This window comes from Gallinula chloropus (genome assembly GCF_964237585.1).
Source record: "Gallinula chloropus genome assembly, chromosome: 18".
NCBI classification, from domain to species: Eukaryota; Metazoa; Chordata; class Aves; order Gruiformes; family Rallidae; genus Gallinula; species Gallinula chloropus.
In genome coordinates, this window is record NC_140103.1 from 10,638,643 (window position 1) to 10,665,724 (window position 27,082).

Sequence of the window (27,082 nt, forward strand, 5' to 3'; positions counted from 1 at the left end):
GATGGGGTCTCACAAGGGCAGAATGTCAAGAACAGAATTCCTTCTGCAAGCAACCAGAGGGAACACTTCAGCTGCCTGACAAGGGAAAAGCAATCTGTCCTGGTTGAGTTCTTGCAAGCAAAGAATCCCAGTGAATAAATCCTTCAACCCCAGTTGGGAAAGCTTTACAGACGCAACCAGAACGTGCCTTGGCAAGGTGGTGCTGCCCTCCAGCCCAAGGCAGGTTCATCATGCAGCTCATCAACCCCACTGAAGGGACAATATGTGCACATTCATTTGCGTACGATCTGTAACCAACGATCTGTAACGATCCTCTGATTTATTCAGGGTTCCCTGTGCTGTGCTGTAAAGCTGCTTTAGGTCCTGGGACCTTTCGCTGTGCAATGTCACAGCGACCAAAACTCCCAGCACCTGGGGGACTCGGACCAGTTCACTTTGCTCATCTTCCCTGGTCAGGAGGTGTCTTTCCCATAATATCCCGCTGCTCTTCATGCCAGCCTCATTTGGCACTGGTTGCCTACTCAGCTGAGATTCTGCCTCTGTGCAGGGATCTGCCCTCATAGCTGTTGTTTCACAGGAGGCTCTGGCATCCCAATGAAACAAAACAGTGATTCACAAAGTGATTAATAAAACACAGCCCCTCTTAATGCACACACCCCCCCAGCTTCCACAGGAAAGGGCCCCCATTGTGTGGGCAGCAGACCCTTCCCCACCAACTCTTCTCCCCTGTTCCTCCTCCATGTCCCCAACCCATCCCCAGCCAGGCATCCCCCTGCCATGGCAAACAGCAGCTTTCTGTCCTCAAAACAACCAGGCATTATGGGTCCAGAAGCGTCACAGGATCCAGTGTGACAGCCCTGCCTCCCCCTGCCCCGTGCAGCAGAGCTCCTGGAGCTGAGCTGCCCAGGAGCTAGCACGACAGGCAACACAAAAACCAGAATGATTAATTTTTGGTCAGATCAGCTCCTTTAAAACACCAGTATCTGCCAGCTTGCAAATACTGGAGCAACAAGAGGCAGAACCTCACGGCTGCGACCTCAGAACCCCCCACATGGATTTTATCCATCCCAGACCACAGATGACTGCAGCATCCTACCTGGCAATCCTTAGCTGTCATTGTGGGAAGCTTTGTAGCTCCACGTTCCTATAACCACATTCCCCTCAGCACCAGAATAAGCCACTGTGGAGTATTTATATTTGAAATATTAATTCTCCAATTAAAAACCCAAGGAAGCCAAACAATCTGGGAGCAGGCAGTGCTGTTTGGTTTGCTGGTTAAACACAGGTACAGGAGACACGCAGAGGAAAACACACTCTAACTAATCTGACTGGGAAGTTTTATCTCTCTCTCTATTCTGATCAAAAAAAGTCACTTATTTCTTTGCTGCTTTGTTGGCTCCAGCCAACACATCCCATTAAGCACCCCTCCTCCTAGCCCCAAGTGTACAACTAGAGATACGCCGATTTCTAAAAATGCCAAAAAGAGAAATAACTGCTGGCCAAAGGCAGCATTTATTGTTAGGGAGTTAAAAAAAACCCCAACATCAGAGTTATCTAATCCATCACAGTGAAGGCATTTCAAAAACTCCCACAGGCAAAACTGCCAGGCTGCAAGGGCTTGCACAAGGAGTGCTCAGCAATAACCTTTACCAGCAAGAGCTCGCAGGCTTTAGGGGAGCAGAATCAGCATCTTCTGCAGGGAGGAATGCTCAAGGCTTTTTGTATAACGTCAGCTTAACGATGGATGATCCCCAGAGCATCTCTTGCACAGCAGCAGCGATGCTGCTCTGGAGGACAGCGGGAAGAATCTGGCAGCTTTTGGACACGGGGATTTGGGGTTATCTGAGGGAGTTGTCACCTGGCTTGTATTCAGTCCCTTTGGGTGTATCTTCCACAAATCCCCAACAAAGCTCCCTGTGACTGCACTCAGAGCCGGCACACGCTGGAAGCAGCCCCTCTCCCAGCTCAGTCTACAGCTGCCACAACACAACACGAGACAAAATAACCCAGGACAGCCACCGTTAAAGACACTTCTGATCCCCTGAGCACCTTCACACTTTAGCTGTGAGCTGAGCTCGGAGAGGGGGGTCTTCATGGCTTTTGGGAAATGACAATGTGACCCTCTCGCTGGACTGCGCCGTCAGCAGGAAAAGGGCTTCAAACAGAGCAGCCTCTGCTTCTTTCCTTCTCAAACCCTTCAGCAATTTCTGGTTTGGATGTGGACCCAGCAAGCTTGTCAGAGCACCCATGGAAAACCTGAAGTAAATCCACTCTTGGTTTTGTTAGTGAGATGAAATGTTTGCTCTAACAGAGCTCACTCACCTCTCCTCCAGCTCCTTATTCAGAGATGTCAAGGTACCAAAACCTGACAGAGCCAAAGGCTGGGCCAGAACCTGCTTTTACCTTTGGGAAACATCCTCTGAGCTTTGCAATTTGTGCCCAAAAATCGATAGCCTCAATTTCCTCTTTTCATCTTTCACTATTTCTGGAAGAAGCGAGTGTGATTCCTGATCAGCCCGGTGAGCTCAAGGGCTGCAACGCTGGAAACGAAGCCAGCTTTGCTGGAAGCCCAGCCCTGAGAAGCCCAGAAAACAGCATTTCCAGCTCTGCATCACAGAAGAGATCTGACAAGTTAACAAACAAGAGGAGATAATCCTCGGGACAAATGCACAGAGGAAAATTCCATCGCTGAGGCCAACCCAGGAGCAGAGGAGAGAGGAGAGGGCAGCGAGCCGCAGATTGCCGGAGGCTCGGCAGCCGCGGCAGGGAGGCAGCACCAGATGCTGTCCTGGGAGCATTTGGTACTGACTGAGGTGGGAAACAGAGGGCAAGGTTAAATGGATGTCTGTGATGATGGGGTACACTCGGGTGTATATCCTCCCTCATTCCAAACCTCCTCCACTTCTGTGAGTGCAGGGAAGTGCTCTGTATCCTAAACAGTCAGCACTGCGCGAGCTTCCCAGCAGCCAGGCACAGGCAGCTCCTCAAATACAAGCACAAACAAGCAGTGACAGGGAGGTCACGAGTCCCACACGGCCTCTGCACTCCAGGACAGCACAAACCAGGGGGTCTCAACAGCCATTTCACTGTCCCAGACTCTCTAGCTGGCTAAATCAGTGGTATCTCACCACAACACAGTAGATTTCATCTCAAAGCCACAGCAGGGTAGAAGACACATAGGAAGGGTAAGCAGCATTCCTGTGCAACCACAGGCTCCTGTGCTGATCCTGGCAGATCCAGAGCTCCACCTGATACAGAAAATCCCCAGAGTTCCTTCTCTTTCAATAAGAAAATCTGGTTTTCATGAGAACAACGTGAAGCTGAAGCAGCTGCACCTTCAGCCCATTTGAACCTCCTGCCAGTACAGGCTTTCCCCAACATCTTCCCAAGAAATAAGTTCACCCATGGAAGTTACTATTTAAAACAACCTGGGTTTAACTATGAAATGTTAAAGCATTTAATGTTTAGTTAAAAATTCTTCCCGAACCAGAGTACAACCACTCTGGAGCTCTCCAGGCACACGGTGAATGACACATTTTGTATTTAGTTTAGAGAAGGATTACCTCTGTCAATCAGTTCCACTGAAAAATGACAGCATGTGAGAACGAAAGAGAGAAAATTACACAAAAGAGAAACACATTTGTTGAGAGCTGGAAAGGAAACAGGTTCCAGCACACGAAAAAAAGGAGATAAACCAAAAGAAAACACAGGCTAACAGACTTCAACAGCATCACTCCACGTTTACAGTGTGACTGGAGTTTGTGCAGAGCATTCAATGTCTGCATCCTGGGTGCTTGCATCACCTGCCAGTGGGACCAATAGCTGGTTCCGCACGGTGCCGGGCCCATTTCGGTGTACAGCAACCCTTGGGGGGCTGCTTGTGTGCTGCTGCCTGCCACAGCCTGCAGACAAGCTCTCACACCCCACCTGAGGAGAGGAGAGGAACGTTCCCAGTGCTTACCATGGCCCACTGCCTGGCTTTGATCCTCATCTGGTTGTAGCTGCGTTCTTCGGCGTACAAGGCGCCCATAAAAGCGCCAATAGATGTTCCTCCGATCATGTCTACGGGGATGCCAGCTTCAGTCAGCGCTCTGATAACTCCCACTTGGGAGCATCCCCTGTGGCAAGACAAGAAAAGACAAGACATTATCCCACAAAGAGCACAGAAACACAACCACCACCTTCTAAGGGCACTCGAGTGTGTACAAGCTGAGCTGCCAATCCCTTGTGAAACAAGCCTCCGTGCTGGAAAAAGATGCCACGGCTGCAGGAATGCTCCAGTGGATCCCTGAGGATCCTTGGAAGTACAGACACCCAACTGGATTTCTGTATGAATGGCAGGAATACGAAAATAACAGCCAGGAAGCAAGGCAGTGGGTGTGAGAGGGAAAAGTCAGTGTGGCTTTAAGGGGGGACGTATCGAAAACTCTACGAGGGCTCTTCCAAAGCAGCCCAGAATAGCTGAATTTTGGAGACTTTTCCATGAGAATCTTTCCCAGTGATTCTCCAAAGCAACTGAACCAGCCTGGGATCACGGGATGGGATTAATGACAAGTCTGAAGATGGAAAACAAAGAGTGAGAAGAGGCAAATGGTGATGGGAAAGCAGGAGGTTCCTTCAGCAGACAGACCAGGAAAGGGGCTGATGGGGATGCAGCGTTTGTGGATAACACAAATTCCTTCAGGACAGGAAATCTGCCATCTGCCTTGATTTGAAGAAGTGCAGAAGGACCTCGGAGCAATGATGGAGTGGAGTGATAAAGAGCTGAACCTCAGTGCTGATGGGACAAGAACAAACCAGATGTAGCCATGACCCCCAGCAATGTTCTCTTTTGGAGCCACTGTGGATGTTCTCTGAGAAATACTGAGTGTTCAGTGCAAATTCAAACCCAAAGGAACCAGAATAAACCCAAAAATGTAAGAACATACATCCAGGATGCACCAGCACTTTGAAAACTGCAAGCCAGCTTAGACTTCTCACTCAAAACCAAATAGCAGAGCTAGAGAATGTCAGAGAGAAGCATGAAAGATGACCAGAATATGTAAAGGACTTCACAGGAGAAGAAACTAGACTCTAACCTCTGACCAGGGAAGACTGTGGCCGATGGGAGACACACAGGGCCACCCAATGCTACCACAGTGCTGAAAGCTTAATGTAAACGAAAGAACTGACACACAGACATGTGTATGTAAAGCACAGACTGGGGAAATCTAATTTAACCCTTCCTTCCTTTAGCTTTAATCCATCCCCCTTGTCCTGCCATCGTCTACCCTTTGAACAAGCTGATTCCTCTCCTGTCTGTATGCTCAAACACATCAGTTGGTTCATCCCACCCGGATGGCCACTTTGCAGCCTGAGCCACACAGCAGTAAAAATCTCCCTTTTCCCGTTTTCATCCCATTTCCCTGTTCCCCAGGGTTTGCTCTATTCCTGTTCTCTTTCCCCTTGCTGTTTACATCCTATAAATACTTGCTAACAGCTGCCAAGTCCACCATAGGTGTCATTTGGCCAAGCTATGCCTAATGCATTCTTTCCATCTAAATAAATCCCCTCCAGCTGCTGGAATGCTTGGGGACAGGTTCTCGGTTATCCTGATGTAAGTGACTTCAGTGACAGATCTGTGCTGGTGTAACCCAAGAGCAGAAAATGGCTCATTTAGCTTTCCTCTCCCAAATCTCCTTCCCCTGCCTTACTAGTGCTCCTTCTCATACCTTAGTGAACACAAGGATATCTTTATCCCTGCCAGAGGAGCCCATTGTCTTTAGGCTCTGAGATCGCAGCTCTGTGCAATCTGCTTCTTGTGCCTGGCACTTACTGCTGCCTTACTCCTGCGTGTAAGTCACTAGCTGACCTCGAAGTTTCGCTGAGGAACAGACCTTATGCTCCACAACATGCTGTCTGGAGAAAGTCTGCATCGTGTGAGCTTGCAGAGACACGGTACATCCCATAAAGCATTTCCTTTTGCTTGGAGAGCAACTTTAAACTAGCCAGGACCAGCTCCAGCCTGGATTCTCTGCCTTTAACCTCTTCTGAAACCAGATATCCTCATTCATGCCTCCAGAAACACAAGGGATTTGATGAGATCGCTCTGGATTTGTTTGTGCTTTGCTGCATGATGGCCCTGAATGAACAGCAGCAGATGATTGTTCCTTCCATTGGCAGCTATCGCTGTGGTGTCGTGCACTGGCAGGGGCCAGGCCAGCACCCAGCTAAATGTGCAACAGCCACGGAGCCAACAGATGCATCGGTTTCCCAGCACTGACCTGCACAGTGGGAAGCAAAGGGGCCTCCCATAAACTGCCAGGCTAAGTGATGCTTCAGTCAGACATGGCTCCAGAACTGTCTCTTCCTGCTCCAGCATCCTCAGCAGCCTCATGGCTGAATCCATATGTGCAAACTAAAGTCCTGAGGAAAATCACACCTGCCTGCACCCACCTAATACCACCTTGCACCTCCCAGCCTGCAGATACAACCCTTTCCCAAATGGCTCCCCCTAGCTTTAGGTCATCATTACCCCAGCAATGCTACTACAGGAGAAACTTCCCAACAACTCCTCGTAGTGGGTTCTCTCCTGGCCACTTCTTCACAGCTCATGGTGTACGTAACTTGGGCAGCTGGCAAGGGAAGCCGTGTGCCGCAGCCGGCGCTGTGCCAGGCAGCAGGTATCCTGCTCACTGAGCACCCATTGGTGTGCCACAGACAGCCAGTGTGGGCAGCGCGCACACGGCAGCTCAGGAGGAGAAGAGATTGAAGCCAGGAGCTACGTCCCTCCTAACAGGGACATACCTAGAAAAAAGGGAATCACAGAATCCCCTGGGTTGGGAGAGACCCTTCAGATCATGGAGCCCAATCACAGCCTGACCCTGCCCAGCCCACCCCTAGATCACGTCCTTGAGGGCTTCATCTACATGACTTTTAAATCCCTCCAGGGATGGTGACCCCACCACTCCCCTGGGCAGCCTGTTCTGATGCCTGACAACCCTTCCAGTACAGAAATTCTTCCTGATATCCAAGGGCAATTTTAAGCCATTTCCTTGTCCTATCACTTGTCAGCAGAGAGAAGAGACCAACCCTGACATCTTTGTAACTGCCTGGCAGGGAGCTACAGAGAGCGATAAGGTCTCCACTCAGCCTCCTCTTCTCCAAGCTAAAGAGGCCCAGCTCCCTCAGCTGCTCCTCACAGGACTGGTGCTAATAAACAATAAATAAAGAACAAATAAATAATAAAATAAACTAGTAAAATAAATAAATAATGAAATAAGTAAACAACCTCATTGTTGTCTATAAATATGCAAAAGGTGAGAGTCAAGAGGCCAGAGCCAGGCTCTGCTCAGGGATGGCAGTGACAGTGGGTGCAGGCTGGAGCAGAGGAGGTTCCATGTGAGTGAAAGGAGAAACTTTTTGCCTGTGAGGGTGACAGAGCCCTGGGACAGGCATCCCAGAGAGACTGTGGAGTCTCCTCTGGAGACATTCAAACCCTCCTGGGTGTGTTCCTCTGTGATTTAGTCTGGGTGATCCTACTCTGGCAGGGGTTGGATTGGATGATTTCCAACTCCTGACGTTCTGTGATTCTGTTTAACTCTGTGATTAATTCCCTTTGCAGGGAAAGTGGAAGCACCACCACCCAGGCTGAGGAGGAACTGGAAGGAAGAGCCATGCTCCATCTTCAGCCGTGCTATCGCCTCAAACACAATCTGAGCCAGCTCAGTTCCCCAGCCACAACACAGCTTACCAAGCTCATGCTCACAACAGGCTCAGAAAGCAGTGCTGTGCTTCCTCAATTTCAGGTGCCATCTCTTCTTTGTTCTAATGATGGCAAATAAGTGACCACAGAGCAGGCAGAGGAGTTATTCCCTGAAATACCCTGCTTCCTTGAAATAGCCCAGCTCAGGAAGCAGAGCCCAGGCTTCCTGGCAGAAGGGCTTGCAGGAAAATTCCTGCTGCTGAAACAAGCCCTTGCTTTCATCTCCCAGGAAATACCAGCGACACAGGGCTGTGAAGCACGAAGGGCAGAGCACAACTGATGAAAGGAAACCTCCTCCTCTGTGAGATGTGCATGTGGCTGCTCCACACGTGCTGCCAGCGCTCGGATTAGACACGACTCTCCGGAAGCAGCGAGCGAACGCAGCAGGACAGTTGAGATTGAAGTGTCAGCAGGAATGCAGCCTGTCCCCTGTGCTCAGGAAACACAATTAATACAAAACCAGAGGCTGTGCACCAGTATTTTTCTCTGCAAGCCACGTTTAACACATCAATAGGGTGTTGCCTGTCAGTTTTAGGAAGTGTAAGAAGGACACTTGGAGCACACAGAGAGGGGACACTGGGTTTTCAGACTGGGATTGCTGGGGCAGCAAGGCTGCGGCTTGATCACACCGCACAGCTCTGAAATCCACTTAGGGAGAGAAAATCCAGCTGAGGTAGTCAGTCCCAGCACCCACCTCTTCTCTTGGCTCACTCACCAGGATGAAGAGATCCCTCTGCACACTCTGAAGAGATGCCCTTTGGTAAAATCAGCATTAAGGGCAGGGCTGCTGCAGAGCTGTACCGTGTCCCGAACCAAAGCCTCCCCGGCGCAGGACTCGTGGTGCTTGCTGCACCACCTTCCTGACATGGGTGAGTGGCAACAGAAATCTGGAGGAATCACCAAGGGACTTTAGTGAACCCTGCTAGAGCCTAATGAGCCTGAATCCAGGCTCCCTCACAGCCCCAGAACAGACAAAACCAGCTCTCCTGTCAGTTAACAGCTCTGACCAAAAGCACGTCACGAGTAGTTGCTCCATCACCCAGCTTACAGGGCAAGATGCATACAGATGTGTTCACCCTGGCAATGGGTGAAAGGGGTGCTGCAGGTAACGATGCCCCTGATGCTGCTTTGAAAGCGCCAGGAATAAGCTGAAGGTGGCAGAGCTTCCATCCCATGGGAATGGACAGCACACCCCCAAACGCTGCCAGGGACAGCACACGGGCTCACCTGCGCCTCTCAAACTGGGATCCCCAAACTGGGGCTGGTTAGCACAGCCCTGATACAGCCCCACCCAGCACAGAGCTGTTACCTGGGGGGAGCTGTCAGATACCTCAATGGGGCACTGGTGGTGCTGCTTCCAGTGGGGCAGGGGGGACGATCCAGTGTTATTTAACAGAGTAGTGTCTGGAAACAGGAGATAAAGTTTCTTTATCTAGAAGAAGCATTTTTGGCATGCATTTTGTTGCTCATCCCTACACTGAGTGGCACAGCCACAGCCTTGGGAATCAACCAAGTCTTCTGCAAGTTGTAACGGTACTACTGCCAGTTTGGCACCTTCAGCCTTTCCCAGCTGCAATAATAGATGCAAACCCAGCTTGGAGAACTAGTCAGACTTGTATCTTCCCAATGACATTAGTTCCCAGCTTTCCCAAACATGAAACTTCCCGGTATCATAAACATGCTGGGATAATTACAGTGACTGAGCTGTCATCTCGAAAGGAGAACAGAAACCAGACCACTGCATTTCTGCTCCTGTTGTACTACTTACATGCTTAGGAGGAAGCCTCCAATTAGGACAATGTTAATTAATTAAGCCCCATTTCTAAGTTAAACGGAGGATATAATCCCACAGTACCTGGATCCCACCTGGACACCCAGCTACCAACAGCATCCTCCCCACAGGCTGGGGATACTTTCTCCCTCCCACTGACTGCCCTTTGTTAAAAACATCCCCAGTTACACGTCTTGATCCAGAGACCTGAAATCTTCCCATCTTCCCCTCCATTAGCAACAACTTCATTTCATCCTCCTGAGCTTTGCCCTCAGATTCCCACCACCTCCTTGACTCAGATTAAGAGCTGCTTTTCCCTTTAGCCTCACCGTGACGTAATGACCACACTGAACCCTGCGTGCTCACGGCTACATGCACACAGTTGGCAGGAAAAGCAACTCCTACTACTCATCCCAAGCCCAGGAAAACTACCTTCCCACAAGAAAATCCAAACAGAAACATCCTTTCAGCGCTGCCTTCATACCTGCTTCCCCTGCTAACTCTGGAATGAGCTTTACACAGAGATTTGTGCCTGACACAGAAGAGAATGAGCAACAATCGTTCAGCTGGAGGGCTCTCAGGTGTTCCCAGCCCTGGATCTATGAGCTTCTGGGGAGGAAAGCCACAAAATACAGCTGGAATAAATCAGAAAGTGCAGCCCAGGATTGTTTCCTGGCCCCAGGTGCCGGCAGCTCACTGCGGTGGGCCAGGCGGGAGGAGGCTGAATGATAAACCCACCTCCCGATCGCTCTCCACTTGGGGATGCCAAACTAACTCTGGTCTTACTCTGAGCCAAGGAACTATTTCATTATGTGCAAAGAGAGAGAATTTATCTGGAAACAAATATACCCTTCTCCCTCTGGCCCTCTGAGTCACTTGTGAAAAGCCTTACAAGGTCCCATCTGAGCACAATGCCGGGGAGGGGCAGAGAGGGTGAAAGTCTGGCATGGTAAGGAAAAGCACTACGATTTTACCTACAACTCTCACCTCCTCCTAACAGGAAAGCTCATCACTCAGATAAGGTTAAACAGGGATTCCTAAAAATCACCACAACACGAGAGCTTTACACCTCCCTGAACACACGGGGACTTGCCAAGGGAGCACTATGACTGCTACACAGAATCCCAGGGGTTGCAAGGGACCTGGAGAGCTCATGGGGTCCAACCCCCCTGCCAAAGCAGCTCCCCAGCTCATATTGCACAGGGCGGCGTCCAGACGGGGCTGGAATCTCTCCAGAGATGGAGACTCCACACCCCCTGGGCAGCCTGTCCCAGGGCTCCCTCACCCTCACTGGGGAAAAGTTCTTCCCCATGTTGGTGGGGAACTTCCTGTGCTCCAACTTGCAGCCATTGCCCCTTGTCCTGTCCCCACAGACCACTGAAAAGGGGCTGCCCATTTCCCCCTGCATCCCATACTGAAGATATTGATAAACATTAATAAGGTCCCCCCTCAGTCTTCTTTTCTCCAGGCTGAACAGCCCCAGCTCCCTCAGACTTTCCTCACAGGGGAGATGCTCCAGGCCCTTCATCATCTCCGCAGCCTCCTCTGGACTCTCTCCAGGAGACCCCTGTCTTTTTTATCCCAGGGAGCCCAGCACTGGACACAATACTCCAGGTGGAGCCTGACCAGGGCAGAGTAGAGTGGGAGGATCACCTCACACAGAAAGCCTTCCCTCAAACCTGCAGCTCTCCAGCACAGCACACGTCTTCTCAGCCGGTAAGATGATGCACAAAACTAGTAACAGGAGTTAAACCCCAACTCCACCGTCTCCTGGTTTAATTTCATCTGTATATCAAAGCAGTGCTACGAATAAATGAGTTTGGTGGGTTGAAGACTGGAGATCAGGACAGAACAGGCCAAATAAAAATAAAATAAAAATTAATTGCAAGCACTTTAAGTCATAACTTTGAAGGAGATGGCTCCCAAGCTCCCTCTGCTTGGAGGATTTAATAGAAGCCATTAAAATCTTCAACCTCTGTGGCCAAAGGGAGCAAACAAGCAATTACATAGGTGCTACAGATGGGGAAAAAGAAAAATCAGATGGTTAAGCATTATGTGGATGCTGAGCCATAGGAACACAGCTTCCACCATGACCCAACTATTACACAACTCACCAAGCAATTAGCATTCGGATCTGCTAATGGCCACGCGGCTCCATCTGAGTTTAGGACAACTGCATGTTGAGGCCGAGTTCTGAACCAACCCATAAACATGGGTAACAGAGCTCAGCTCCTGGGCATAAACATGGATAACAGGGCTTGGCTCCCAGGCAATTCCCATCCCTGAGGAAATCAAGGTGTAGCCTCTTAGGAGCGGTTACGCTGCCGTCTGTTACTAGCCACAGGCACACAGCAGGTCAGAGCCTTCGGTTCCAGTCTCAGCTGCAGCCCCTGAGGTTTTCCCAGCAGAAGCAAATGCTCAGAACTCACTGGTTTATTTTTAGGACTTGGGTTTTGTTTGTTCAAACAATATGGTGTAGGGCTGACCTGGGTAAGACTCAAATTAGGTATCCAAAATGATCAACATCTTTTCCAAGGAAGAGCTCGCATCCCTCACCTTCCTCCTTCAGCCTCTACAAACCAGCACCAACTGTAAAACACCAAGTCAAAGGGCGAATTTTATCTCCAACTTTAAAGAGTTTAGACCCTGTTATTTTAGCTCCTGGATACTGTGCCCTAAAATCAGATCTGCTTGGACACAGGGAATGCAGGAATGCGTGGCTGACACTGCAATTCGGATTTCAGTCTGGTTTATCTGCGCGTGGCAGCGGATACTCATGGCAAGAGCACAAACACACAGGGCACAGGCCACTGCTCCAGACATAATACAAATACTTACAAGGTCTGAAGGCCCCGTGCATCAATCTGAGCTTCCAAAGGGAGAAGAAAAAGCACAACTCCGCTGTGCTCTGATACAGACACCCAGCTACACCCACAGCGCAGAGACAGCGTCCCTCCCTCGGAAAGGCAGCTCCCACAGCAGCACGCTGACTGACAAGGGGGGACACAACTGCAGGCTGACTAACATGAAGGATCCACCTCAGGGCTGCAAACTTTCTGCCCTACCAAATGTCAAAAGACAGGTTTGGCATGTTGTACAAAGGGATTGCTGTGAAGAAAGGGAGCGGGAGGAAGGGTATTTCAAGTGTTCGGGGGGTCTGTTCACGACACAAAGCACAGAGTCACAGAGTCACAGACTCACCAGGTTGGAAAAGGCCTTTAAGATCATCAAGTCCAACCATTCCTGTCCTGTGCTAAACCATATCCCTGAGCACTTCATCTACCCGTCTGTTAAACACACCCAGGGATGGTGACTCAGCCCCCTCCCTGGGCAGCCTGTTCCAGGCCCTGACAAATCTTTCAGAGAAGACTTTTTCACCAATCCTTCTCCAGCGTGACTGCTCAAGAACATGAACGGGCTCAGTGGCAGCTGGGAACCCATCAAGGTGCTGCTGACATTGGAACCAGCCTCCAAAGGAAAGCTGGAAGTTCCTCATACCTGCTCTGGGAGATGCACATTTTCATCTGCCTCACCCCAAGGTGGTGTGGGTATGCCCAACCTTCTCCTTGCTTGATCCATGTACACAGGACACTGACCTGTGCATCCCTCTTCCTTCCAAACACTGTTTTGCCCAACCTGACTATGCTAGAGACTGCTCATAAGCTTTGAGTCCTGCTCCCAGGGAAAACCAAGCACAAGTTCTGTCCTTGGGCCTTCTGGATGAGCAGCAGGGCTGAGGGATCAGTGGTTGGTGGCAGAGAAGACAAAACCTGCTGATCAGGCTTGCTTAACTGAGCCTTGCCCAAATGAAGTGGAGCTGCAGCCAACCACAGTGGATGCAGTGAGAGCAGAGCCCCTGTTCCATCGTTTGTGCATTCAGGGCTCTTGGGTGCAGAAGGCACATGATCTCCTGCTCTGAGATCTGCCTCTCAGGCGCACTTCTGGTCCTTTCACCATCAGGAAAGCCATGGAATCAGAAGATAAAGCTGGGCTTTAAGGGGCACAGAGACCCAAGATTCGGTGCAGCAGCCAATAAATGACCAAGTGTCAGATGGACCTACACATGTGGCCTTCTCCAAAAAGCATGGAGTGAGAGCGCCCTGCACATGGCCCAGGCTTCAGGAGCCCAGACACACAGATGTGGCAAGAAGTGGGTTCATCAAGCCACAACTATGTCCAGAACAAGAAGGATCCTAGGAGTCAGCAAGAAAGCTCCATGGAAAAAAACTACTTACGAAGAGTTGAGGTGAAATACTAAGTTTGAGGAGAAAGCTAAATGGAAAAAGAAGAGATGAAATATCTACAAACATCCTCCAATGGCAGCTCCTCAGGTAAGGGCTAAATACTCTGCCTGAAGGAAAGGGCAGTGGGGAGAAGGGAAGGGCTTGGTGTGCTGAGCTTTGGAGCATGGAGGGGGCAGGACACGTGGGCTCCATGAGTACCAGCTGGTCAGGGTCTCCCAATCTGCCTCTATGGAACAGGCACGTTGGACCAATTCAGTCCTAGAATAACGACGTTACCACCAACAATAAAGCTAATGAAGCTTTCTATCCCGATTTTGCTTAAGTGGGTCTTAGGAAACAGCACGACCTGTTTTTTCCCAAAGCCCCTGGGATACCCAGCATTTATTATTTACTCCCCATAAATTTTAGTTTTCAAACAGCTTTGCTAAGACAACAGCAGGAAACCAAAGGAGGGGTGGGCTGTACGTGGGACGGCTAAAGGTCACGAGAATGAGTTCTGGGAGGTTCATGCCTCTGCTGCAGGATGTGATGTGTCATTACTCTTGCAACTATGGCTCAAAGGTGCTATTTTTCTAAACATAAATCCCCTTTTCCTTCCCTCAAACTCCACAATGCTTCTAACCAAAATTAAGTCAGCCCTTACCAAGAGCAGCCCACTATAATTTCAGAGCTGTATCACTTGGATTTGTTTTATTTTGCTAGTCACAAGAGAAGGAAAACCTTTCGTTCCCCTGAGCTTTTTGTCATGACAAACCACAATGCTAATTACTAGGGAGCTGCTCTGCAAAACCTCCCAAACCAACTGTCACTGGGAAGCCAGACAAACACCCCAAAATAACAACGTGAGAGTCGCTATCACTGGAGACAAGGAACACAAGGCCTTGAACAGGCGGCCACCAGCCAGCACCCTGTGACTCCCTGCCTTCCCTGGGCTCTGTGACCAGCATGAGTCACGCCTTGGGGACAAGGCAGGAGGTACTTTGTGTAGTTACCCAGAGGCTGTGCCACGATCACAAGTCCCTGCAGCAACCCAGCAAAACGTTTTTAGCTGGAACGGGGTGACTTTAAGTACCAACTGTGTAATCCCCTGCAGGTCCCTCCTTGGTAGGGACAGGAATGTAAAACCAAACTTTGACCTATGAAGCTTCCAAAGCCCAGGTTTTTACAGACTTTGGAGCACTGGAATAGGCTGCCCAGGGAGGTGGTGGAGTCTCCTTCTCTGGAGATATTCAAGACCCATCTGGACGCCTATCTCTGCAATATGTGCTAGGGAGCTGCTTTGGCAGGGGGGTTGGACCCGATGAGCTCTCGAGGTCCCTTCCAACCCCTCCAATTCTGTGATTCCATCCTTTCCCCAGAGTTTTAATCATATTCTTACTTTGAAACCAACTTTTTACAAGGTGCCCATTTTCAGCCTAACCACAGTTCCCAGGCCAACCCACTTACAGAAGGCAATCGCTGCAGGGACCTTTCCACTGGCAGCACAATTCTGATGCCATCCGCGTGCCAGCCCCAACCCCCAGCCAAAGCATCTTGGTCTGTAGCAAAAACAGGGGTTCAGAGAAAGAAGAAATCACCATATTTATCCACTCTGCCATTTAATCCCCCCAAAGCCCTCCACGGGTGCAGAAATGAGCAAACCAATGGGTGATGGGCCATGGCGGTGCTGCTGAATGGGTGGTGGTGGATCCAGAAACCCCAAAGCCAACACAGCAGAAGCACAACGGCTCAGAGACGTGGAGGAGGAGAACAACACAGGACCAACAAACAGGCTCAGTAATCCTGCTCACTCTTACCTCTGCTCTGGAGAGCCAGCAGGTGGTAGCTTGCAAATTAAGGAGTAGAACAAAATAAATAAATAAGTAGGTAGATAGATTGGCAAAAATTGCAGCAGTGTTTCCAGAAGGAAGAAAGGAAGGGAACGAGCAAAATGTGCTGCCAGAACTCTATTAGTGCACATGGTTTGGCATGACACAGGCTTTGGTGGAGACAGAGATATGGATGGCTGGTAACAAAAAAATCCCACCACCAGTGTTCTGTGTCAGTCGTTCAGAAGGCTCCTGTGTCCCCCAGCCCATGCAGAGGCTCCTCTCCTCTGTTTTACTGTGTCTGCCCACAGGACGGTGCTTATCTCAGGAACGACACACTGACATCACCAGAGACAAGGGACCTGTGAGCACCAGCAGCATCCAGGCATCTCCACGGACCCTCAAACACGCAGCCAGAGCAGCGCTGCCTCAGCATGAAGGGACTAAGCAGAACATGCTGCCCCAGGGGAGCTCTAACCTTTCCTGTGGCACACACCACCCAGGGCACACACTGGCCTGAAGACAAACATGTGACGCTGCCATGGACTGAACACACCGGCCACGGGCAGATGTCTCCACTGTTTGATTGCTGAGAGCAATAGAATCAGAGAATGTGTTGGGTTGGAAGGGACCTTTAGAGGTCATCTGCTCCAACCCCCCTGCAGTGAGCAGGGGCATCTTCACTCAAACAGGTCGCTCAGAGCCCCATCCACCCTGACCTGGAATGTCTCCAGGGATGGGGCCTCCACCACCTCTCTGGGCAACCTGGGCCAGTGTCTCACCACCCTCAGATGGAAGAACTTTTCCTAGTATCTCCCCTTTTCTAGTTTAAACCATCCCCCCTCATCCCATCACTCCATGCCCTCAGGAACAGCTCTTCCCCAGCTTCCTACAGGCACCTTTCAGGGACTGGAAGGAGCTATAAGGTCCCCCGCATCCTTCTCTTCTCCAGGCTGAACCAGCCCAATTCTGACTGACTTCATAGGAGAGGTTCTCCAGCCCTGGGATCATTTTTGTGGCCTCCTCTGGACACACTACAACAGGTCCATGTCCTTCTTATGTTGAGGGCTCCAAAGCTGGAAGTCTCACCAGAGCAAAGGGGCAGAATCCCCTCTCTGGATCTGCTGGCCACACTCCTGGGGATGCAGCCCAGGATGGGGTTGACCTTCTGAGCTGCAGATGAGCATTGGTGGCTCATGTCCAGCTTCTCATCCACGAGCCTCACCCAAGTCCTTTTCCTCAGGGCTGCTTTCAAAGCACTGTTTTAAAGAAGGCCTTCAAGAACAGGGTGATGAAGGCAGCACTGTCTTGAGACAAAGGGCTACTAAGTTCTATGTCCGTCTCAACAAAAAACTCTCCAAGTAAAAATCGATTCCAAAGAAAAATACAGTAATCATTTATTTCCAAAGCTCACCAGGAATTTGGAAGGAATTCTCATAAAGGGTTCTGCAAACACCTTGTCCTTGTGTCTGCAAAAATACAGCCTTTCTGTAGAGTGGGGCTGTCAGGAGTGGATAGGTACCCGGGGTTCTGGGTGATTATAAAGATGAGAACATTGGCCCATTAGAGGACATTATTCCTCTGGATGTTCAAACTTTGAAGAGCTCTGGGGGCTTTTGAAATACTGTGAGCCACTTTATAAGATAAGGATCCACAGGGGGGAAAAAGAAGAGTCATATTCAGTGCCCTGACCATCTCCTGGTATTAAGCCCAACTTATGACAGGTCTCAAGAGGTCACAAACGCTCATGTTCTCATGTTCCTTCTGCAGGAATCCAAGCACAAATCCACACAAGGGGGTATGTTTGTGTGAAAAAAGCAATTCCTCAGCACCTCCCCAGGTGCAGAGCTGCTCTTACAGCCCCACAGCGCTGGTTATCCGACCAGGCCCTCCCAGCCCGGCGCTGTGGGGCTCTAGGATCCAGCAGTGATGTGCCAGAGTGCCCAGGCCAAAGCACCTACCTGGCTCCTCCACCCCCAAGCACCAGTGCGATGGCGTTTCCAGTCAGGATGCGTGCCAGGCGAGAGAAGTCGGAGTGCCGGTCCGGTGATTTCTGGAACAGGCGTTCGTACATCTCGATCTGTGGGAGGAGAGAGGCAGGTGATGGTCACTCAGAAGGCAGGGTAGAAACTACACAACCAACCAGCATCATGCTGCTGAAAAGCAGGAGCTGCTCTCGAAAGGAAAGGAGGGCTCAGCAGCTGTCCAAACAGCTCTTGTGATCATACGCTTCCCTCCTACTTTTATAGTAGCTGGGAGAATTTCTCGTGGCACAGTGTTTTCTTTGGAGCTATTTCGCTTTCTTGACAAGGATCTGAAGTGACTGGGAAGCATCCCAAGTCTGCCTCACCTCTAGCGTGCTTTTCACAGGCACGAGGATCCTCCCAACAGAGAGGACTCCCCCGCATACATACCTGTCTATCAGCCTGGGACAGGCTTTGCTGCCTCCCACCAAGCACACATCCACAAAGAATCACAGAATCATAGAATCACAGACTGGTCTGGGTTGGAAGGGACCCCAAGGATCACAGAGCTCCAACCCCCCTGCCACAGGCAGGGACACCAACCTCCAGGCCTGGAGCTACACAAGGTTGCCCAGGGCCCCAGTCAACCTGGCCTTGAACATCCCCAGGGATGTGGCATCCACCCCCTCTCAGGGCAGCCTGTTCCAGCCCCTCACCACTCACTCTGTAAAAAACTTCCCCCTATTATCCAATTTAAACCTCTCCTCTTTTACCTTTAATCCATCCCCTTTGTCCTGCCAGTCTCTGCCCTTTGAACAAGCTGATTCCCCTCCTGTTCCTCTGCTCCCTTCAGGGACTGGAAGGCTGCAATGAGGTCCCCCCGCAGCCTTCTCTTCTCCAGGCTGAACAAAGACAACATGATCCCCTTATCCCTGTGTTTCCCTAAGGAGAATTGGGGCCAAAGAGACTTAACGAGCACACTGTCTGCACAGCACACATCAGAACTGTACGTGGCATCACTCTGCCAGATCACCTTTGCTACACAGGCCACAAACACAGCGCGGCCGGTAAGGGAGCAGGAGCCCCAGCAGGAATCTCTTACCAGCTTGGGCAGGCTTCTTCTGGAAAAGACTCTGCGTGGACACTGGAGATGGAGATGAGCCGAACACCAGCTCCGCATGTTGAGCCATTCCACAGTGCGGGAAGGGAGAGGCCCGTCCTCCTTATGGAGCAGGACGAGCTGCTTCTGGGCTCGGACCGCAGTGTTCTCCAGCATCTTCTCCAGCTACAGCACGTTACACACCAAAGGAACAGGGTGTCAGGTGCTTGCTGCTCCAGTGTCAGTTTAACAGCATACTGTACTGTGACATACACACACGGATACATCTCGCTTCCACTCCTATCCGAACCCACAGGCAGCTACACACACTGTGAACCCCCAAACGAGATTGATCTGGGCAGCTGCACTGCCAGCTGGGTTCACAGGGCACACAGAGCTCCAGAATCAGACCAGGATTCAAACCCAACCATGTAAAATCAGATCCCTTTTCCCTAAAACACAGAGCATCAAATGCACAGCACAGACACACACCCTTCATGCAAACATGAGATTGCTTTCCCAGTCATGCTCAATCCTAGAAATGTCCAGCATGTTTTGCTCCTTCACTTCCAATCAGACCACTCCTTCCTCCTTGCATTTCTGATTTGTATTTTGTTGTTGTTTTAGGCAACTGATGGAGATTTGCTTTTCCTACGCTTCCTGCCACCCACTTTCAGTCACACACAGTGACACGGGAGCGCTGCAGATGGTGCCAGTCCTGGCTCTTTGGAGGTCACACTCAGCACTTCACAATCCCCAAAAACCCCCTTTGTGGCCTCATTTTTACATTTCTCACAGAATTTGTGTGTCTGGTCAAACAGTTTTGGTAATAAAGCATCAAAAATAAAAATAGAGAGTGAGGGAGGAAAAAATACATCTCACAACCTGTAATAATATATCAAATCATTCATCCAGTTTCTATCTGCTTTTTCCTGGGCATACACCATGAGTTCTGTGCAGGTAGAAACAAACTTCTGTATCTGGAGAGCCTGCAAAGAAACTCTGGACCAAACCACAAAGCTTCAAAGTGATTTGGCTTTTGATTTACCATTGGCCAAAAAGACTCTTGAGAGGAAAAGAGCTTAGCTGGAAATACTTGGATTACACTGAACTTGCCATTGCAGAGGATCCTCACTCAATTCGTTTTCTATTTATAAGACACATTCCTCAGGAGTATTGCATTGTTTTCACTTCACTGGGTATTAAACCCAGGAAAATTCATGAGTATGAAAATAACCTCCTCTGGTCTGGACTGCTGAGCACTGCAAATAGGGAAAGGAGCTATGGCCACACCTCTCCCACAGTAGGTTCCTGGTCTCCCAGCCCCACGATTAAGATGCAGTCAGCCTGGCGGATGCAGCGCTGGGTCCAGGGGGTGAGGGTGCTGTCTGCCTGGTACAGCACGATACGGTGGATGTCCTCCTGCTGCCCCAGCCAGCTGGTCAGCCGGTATTCGTGGATGCTGGGGAAAGGAAAAGAATACACCAACTGAAATGGGATTACATCACAGGTCCTGACAGAGTGGAGAGAGCTCTGAAGGGCACCAGAGACCCGCACCTCTCGCTCCTCCAGCCCCCCAACCTTCCCGCCCACATTCCCAGGCTCACACTTTCCTTACTCCTCGGTTACTTACACCATTAGATATGTATGCAGAGGAAAGAGGATGCAGTGATGCCTAACTTCACTCAGACTCCCACAGCACCCCCAAAAACGAGTACTCACAACCCACTTGGGGCAATTTGGCTTTTCCAATTTCCCAAAAGAGAAATAACTATGGAAAACTCCACTCGTGCTGGGACCAAATCCCCTGGAAACACTGTTGTCTCCAGCACCTCGAGGAGGAAGCCCAGTGTATGGACATGGGATTCTGTTCCCAACACTGTCTTTTTATAACCCTTTCTGCATTTTTCTGTAGGATATAAGGAGGGCAGGTACCTATCCAGCGCAGCAGAACCGAGTCGCTGTTTGATGTTATCGCTGGTGAGCAGCAAAGCCGGACCTGGAAGAAGAAGAAGCTTCCCATGAGAACAACTGCCACTGCCCTCCCGACACACGGCACTGAGAACGCGCAGCCGTGACGGATGCAGGGCTGAGAATGTGCTGTGAAGATGGTGATGGGTCAGCGATGGATCAGGGATGGATCAGGGATGGATCAGCCATGGACCAGCACACCAATTAGAGGTGTCAGAGAAGCAAGAGCTGGCACAAAGTCTTCACACAGATTTTCACACTTATCTACAGTAACACCTTTCCAATTCCCCATCCTCCCCGAGCTGCGTTATCACGTTACCAGCCTACAAGCTCTCTTTTATTGCATTCCTCAATCTCACAGAGGTTGACAGCTGCATTTTCACAAACACAACGTTCAGAACAACATGGACCTTTCCCAGTCGCAGAGAGCCCAGGAATCAGGTTTCAAAGCTAAAAGCTATTTCACTGACCTGCTGAAATACATCATTTGTTCATCCGGCACTGAACCAACTCTCCAGGTGAATCCCAAAGCTCTCCATGGCAGAACTACTTCTTATTCAATACACCAATGGGAACCTACACCACCACCAGACTCCCAAAGGAGGGCAACGAGGATGGGGTAGGGGCTGGAGGGGAAGGCTTTAAGGAGAGGCTGAAGGCCCTGGGTTCATCCAGTCTGGAGGAGGCTGATGGGAGACCTTGTGGTGGTCTGTGGCTTCCTGCCAAGGGGAGCGAAGGGGCAGCGCGGATATCCTCTCTTTGGGGACCAGGGATTGAACCTGAGGAAACAGTGTGAAGCTGCACCAGGGGAGGTTTAGGCTGGATGCCAGGAAGAGGTTCTGTACTGAGAGGAGGGTTGGGCGCTGGCACAGGCTCCCCAGGGAAGGGGTCACAGCCCTGAGCTGGGCTGAGGGCAAGAAGCATCTGGGCAATGTGCTCCATTCCATGGTCTGGCTTGGCTGGGCTGTGTGGAGCCAGGAGTTGGACTCAATGGTCCTGATGGGTCCCTTCTAGCTCAGGAGATTCTGTGATTTTCTGATCTCTGGGGTGATCCTCTACCTGGATGGGACACACACATCTGGCTACAACAGTACTTCTGAGATGAATCTTGGTGCATGTCTGTTTTTCCTGCGGACACCTTTATTCCAGCAGCACCAGGACGTGCCAGAGGCTGCAGTGGAGCTGCAGCTAAGTACAAAAAAGCAAACAAAGCAAACTGAGGGATTAACTTTACACCTAGAGAAAAGATTCCCCATCTCATACTGAGAGGGAAACTCATGTTCTCAGAATCTGAAGGAGCAGCTGCTCTGTATGGATGCTTTCATAACACAACCCTTCATTTTTCCATTAATAAAAGAACTGGAATTTATGTACTAAATTACAAACCACTTAATTATGTGAGGTCTTTCAAGGCATTAATAAAGCAGCATGGCTTAATGCAGTTAGTAAAAACTCAAGGAACCTTGAAGGAAAACACAGTTAAAGGTCACAGTTTCACACTTACATGCTCAAAAAGCAAAAGCCAGTCCCCAGAGCTGGCAGCCTGACTACTGGGGCCAACTCATCCCCCCTCACAACACCCGGTTCCTCCACGAAGGCTTCTCACTGCTTTAATGCACTTCAGGGCAGGCTTGAAGAAAAGGACTCGGAACTATGATTGTTCATCTTGTCTATTCAAACATCCCCAAAACATTTGCTCTCTGCTACACTGATGATGGAGGAAGAACAAACAAAAATGGACAAAAAATTTCCCCTGAGTTGAAAAGGTAAAAAGGAAAAGCTGGTAAGGGAGAGGGATGAGGTGAATTAGAATTCCATCTCCTCTAAACCTTATGGGAGTCGGTTCCTAGGAAAGCCCCAAGTCCAAAGTGGACGGAGTTAGTTCATGAGCATTTCAAGACCCAAACTGGTTTAAGCATCTCTGCATCTCCTGCATCTGTTGTGCTTCTCTGTCCGTGCCCCTCGACCCATCTGTCTGCAGGAACAGCCCCCATGCTCGGGGGTCTTTTCCCACTCTGTTTTTAACATCCTTTGATCTGGTTTGACATTCAGCCTTGCAAACAGTCAGGCTAGTGCAACACTGGATGAGGCAATGGGCTTAAGAGGGGTCTCCCAGAAGAAATACTCAGGACATTGCATGCAGGGAGACAGCAGGGGAGAGAGGACAGGTCCAGTGTGAGAAAGCAATCAACAGCAGAGTTATCCTTTGTGTTCAGTAACGAGTCAAAAGTTCTCAGCAGAACAGAGGTGATATGTAGACCAAATATTCTTCCAGGATACGTGACTTACAAAGCCTTGTGACAGTGGTGGAAGTTTAGTAGGCAAAGATGAACAGCCAGGAATGTGAAACGAGCTGAGAAATGCAATAAAAACGTCACGTAAGAGAGACTAACGATGCAGAGGGAACAGCATGCTCCACCTCTGCGTTTGCCCATTACCTCCCTGCACCTGGTTGCTTGAGATCCAAGAACATCAGCAAAGGAGCTCAGCGTGCACCATACACCATACCAACATGCTGCATCCAGGGCACCTGCCCTGAGGGGAAACCATGAGGCCACGAAAGCAGCCAGCCAGCTGGAACAGTGTTATACCAGTAAGAGGCAGCCTTTGGAGAGCTGGAGTGCAGCTTTAGCCAGGCAAGGTGACAGCAACTTCACCCACAGGCAACTGAATGGGGACAACACATCTCCATCCAGCAGCCAAAGAGCCTTGGAGAGGGAGGTGACTTCAGAAGTGATGTCCACTCACCTCACTTTTGTATTTGGAAAAGGAACAGCTCCCAGTACATGACACAGACACATGTGTCCAGGCAGAGACAGAGCTGTGCTGGCTTGGGAGAAACCTGCCCAGCATCCCTCCTGCATACCCGCAGTGCGGGCTGAAGACGCCCAGACCCTTATTCATCCCCAGCACAGAACATGGTGATGCTTCCAACTGAACCGACTCTGTTTTGCTTCAGAAATAACAACCATCTGCTCTACACTTCCAATTCCTAGCAAGCTCCCAATTAATCAACCATTAAATAACCCTCCATTAACGCCATCAAGAACACCAACATATGCGTTCTCTAGTGCAGAAACCAGACTGGCCAGAAGCGTTAATTAAACCAAACTGCTGAGAGCAATGAAGCAATGGGGTTTTATCGAGTCATTCTCAAGTACATACCCCTCAGACAGCCACACCACAGGTAGGAATGGCCAAGACAACCATGTGATAGTGCATCCTCAAGGCTTATTATCATAGCTACACACCATCATCTACCTTGCGGGCAATTTACAGCTGGTCCTGGCATCATTAAAACATCCCTCCATCCTCCAGCAGCCCTCAGGGACTGTTCTCTTCCAGCAGCATTAGACACGGGGTGAAGAGCTCCAAGTTAAGAGCATAAGAGAGGTGATATGAGGTAACATTAAATATTTATCGAAGCCCAATAGCATCCCTCTGACTGTGCCCAGCAGACTGCTGGGGAAGGGTATTAGAGCAAGGAAAGTTAATGACATTCTTGGAGCCTCCAGCAATCTGCAGTTCTTGAATCTCTCCAGCCAGAGGTGATGACTTTTAACAGCCCCTGGGGGACTCTTCTCTCAGTGAACTCACTGGGATTCTGAATCTCAGCTTTTATGTGTTTTAGGTGAGAAAACACGGCAAGGCAGCAGTCATACCCCTGGGCACAGAGGATCATGATTCATGGAGAAACATCATGGAGCATCTAAATTGGTACTCCAGAGTCATCATTTTCAGTACAGAACTACAAGCCTGAGAAGGAGAAGCAAGGAGAAAAAAAAAAAAACCACTGGCAAGTATCAGAGCCTAGCTTGGTTTATATTTTAAGATTTAAAAAAATAGTGTCTTTTAAGGCACTCAAGAAAAGGTTGAGGCAGCCCTACAGTAAGACTTCAAAGCTCAAATCCTGCCCCAAAAAGAGACATAAGTATCACACAAGAGACACAACTCTTCCTTTCTTTCCAAAGATGAGCACAGCACTCACTTCAGTAATTCTTTTTCCACAGAAGACCTATTTGATAAGACATGAAGGAGCAGCAATAGAAATACCCTACCTCTAGGTCTAATAAAACAGAATGAAAAAGTTGCCCAGAGAAATCAGAGGCCCCAGAGGTCAAGAAGTGATCTCTGATGGTTAGAAACAGTTGCAAATCCACCTCAACTGGAGAAAGTACTTGCACAGACAGAACCTTTCAGTACAAAACACCCTGTGGAGAAATTCTAGCCCAGTAAACTTTTTTGCCTGGGCTTCCTCGAAAGAGAAGTTGCATGTGGTCCAACAGAAGCCTACAAACTTACGTGTCAGAGAGACAGAACTGACAAATGAGTTTGGTGTCCCAGTGACAGAAGATCTTGCCCAGCAGAAATGACCAAGTGGTGCCAGGGTCCAGGCACCACATTAAACATATCCAAACCTCACCTGCGTGTGAAGAAGGGAACTTGGGCAGAGGTACAATTAAAAGCTCCAATAAATAATTAGTCAAGACATTTCAGTGAGCTTTCCAATACATGATACATTTATAGGAACGAAGAGAAAGCTTATATTTAAAGGGCAGAAAGGAAGGAGAGACACATATGTTGGCTTTGAATCCCCCTCTGCTTCACTTCCAAATTACATCCGCTCAGAGGGCTCCCACGTACGACGGAGCTTGTGCAGCCTCATGGTATTTAGCTGCTCTCAGGAAAAGAACAGAACAATAGTTAGGGAAATACTTTTTCAAAGTCTGAATACTGCAGAAGAGCTTTTTCCTAAGAGGGAATCTCAGCTCTGCCAGGGTTAAGGGGAAAAAGTATTATTAATAAGGAGAGACACCAGGAACCTTGAGCAGAATTCACTGTCACAGCTCTGCTGACCTGGAACTTGGCAGAGAGGTAAAATCTGCCCACTGCAGAGCAGAAAGCTCTGCCCCTGCTTTAGGTGAGTTTACATTCTACACCCTTTTTCTTTGGAGACCCAAAGATGATTCAAAGAAAGGCCTTTCCCACCAAAGCACAGCAGCCAGTGGAGCGAGGGAGCAGTGCTGTAGCCTCCAGCTCTCCATGCTCCGCAGGACTGTCCTGCCCTCTCCCCCATCCTCAGATCATATTTACATTCATACCCATCTCCAGCTGAGTCCCACAGAGTTATTGCTGCCCAATACCCAGTAACTGCTTCACCACCCTGCTTCTAACAGAGCCAAGGCCATGGGGCTGCTGGGGGAACTGGGGATGTTGCACCTGGAGAAGAGGAGGCTGAGGGGAGGCCTGGTCGCTCTCTGCAGCTACCGGAAAGGAGGGTGCAGTGAGGTGGGGGTTGGGCTCTTCTCCCAAGCAACAAGTGATAGGACATGAGGAAATGGTCTCAAGATGTGTCAGGGGAGGTTTAGTTTGGGTATCAGGAAACATTTCTTCACTGAAAGAGTGGTCAGGCCTTGGACCAGGCTGCCCTGAGAGGTGGTGGGGTCACCATCCCTGGAGGGCTTCAAAACACGTTTAGCTGTGGCACTCCAGGACATGGGTTGGCTGACACGGTGTCGGACTGACAGTTGGACCTGATGATCTAAGAGGTCTTTTCCAACTTTAAAGATCTATGATGATTCTGTGATCATATTTTATGTTTACAGCCATTGCAAGATGAGTCACAAAGAGTAATATCCAGTAACTCCTTCACAGCCCAGTTCTGAACAGAACCAAGACCATGGAAACACCAACACCCTTAATTCTTAACTGGGACACAATCACACTGCCTGGAAGTGGTATGTGAATTCTCCTAAACCACAGAACCCCCACATCTCAACGAAACCAGCACAGATCAGTCAGATAAAGCTCCAGGCAGAACTACAGGTTGGTGCTCCCTGCATGCTGAACTCAAGCACAACCCAGGCGGCCAGGCCCCACCTGCTGGGGCCCAGAAAGCCCAGTCTGGAGAGCGGGCTGGTCCCACTGGAGTTCCCACCGCAAGTTAAAAACACATAAAAATATACATAAATTATCCAACAGAGCAGAATCAAGCAACCAAACCAATATCCTGCATCGTCACAGGCAGAAGTGTCTGGGGGTAAAAGTAAATTAAAACAAAATAGAAATTCTGATTAATTCTCCTAATCTTGCCTAGAGTATGTATTAATTCACAGTGCTGGGAAGCTTCTGCTACCAGACCCAGCTATCCATCACTAGTTCCATACTCCTTTAATAAAATGGGAGCAGTTAAAAATTACCAAAATCTCTCCTGTCATTTAGATTAACTTGCAACCAGCTCCAGCTCCCACCACTGCCGACACCCTTCAAACACCAGTTCCAAGGAAAGAAAACCAGCCTCTAACCTTCTTCTGCAGGCTGTGCTCCAGCCCAGGCTGGGGATCAGCCCCAGTGAGCACAGGCTCCGGAGCAGCTTGTTCCTTGGTGCAGCTCTCCCAGGAATCACAGGTTTAGTACCTGTGCTCTCCTCATTCCCTCCATCCTCCCCTCCAATTGATCTAGGCATCACTGCAGCATTCAG

General features: G+C 49.7%; 1 protein-coding gene across 1 annotated transcript in view; it reads right to left on the minus strand.

Annotated features, from left to right (window-relative positions):
- The window catches only part of PNPLA7 (patatin like domain 7, lysophospholipase), a gene marked incomplete at its 5' end in the record, with an annotated part of 140,736 nt that overhangs the window by 24,941 nt on the left and 88,713 nt on the right, over positions 1 to 27,082 (minus strand). Inside the window, 5 exons of the mRNA XM_084272739.1 lie at positions 3,962 to 4,118; positions 17,529 to 17,647; positions 18,634 to 18,816; positions 19,924 to 20,092; positions 20,566 to 20,629. Of these exons, the coding sequence (XP_084128865.1) occupies positions 3,962 to 4,118; positions 17,529 to 17,647; positions 18,634 to 18,816; positions 19,924 to 20,092; positions 20,566 to 20,629 (692 nt within the window). The remainder of the gene's footprint in view (positions 1 to 3,961; positions 4,119 to 17,528; positions 17,648 to 18,633; positions 18,817 to 19,923; positions 20,093 to 20,565; positions 20,630 to 27,082) is intronic.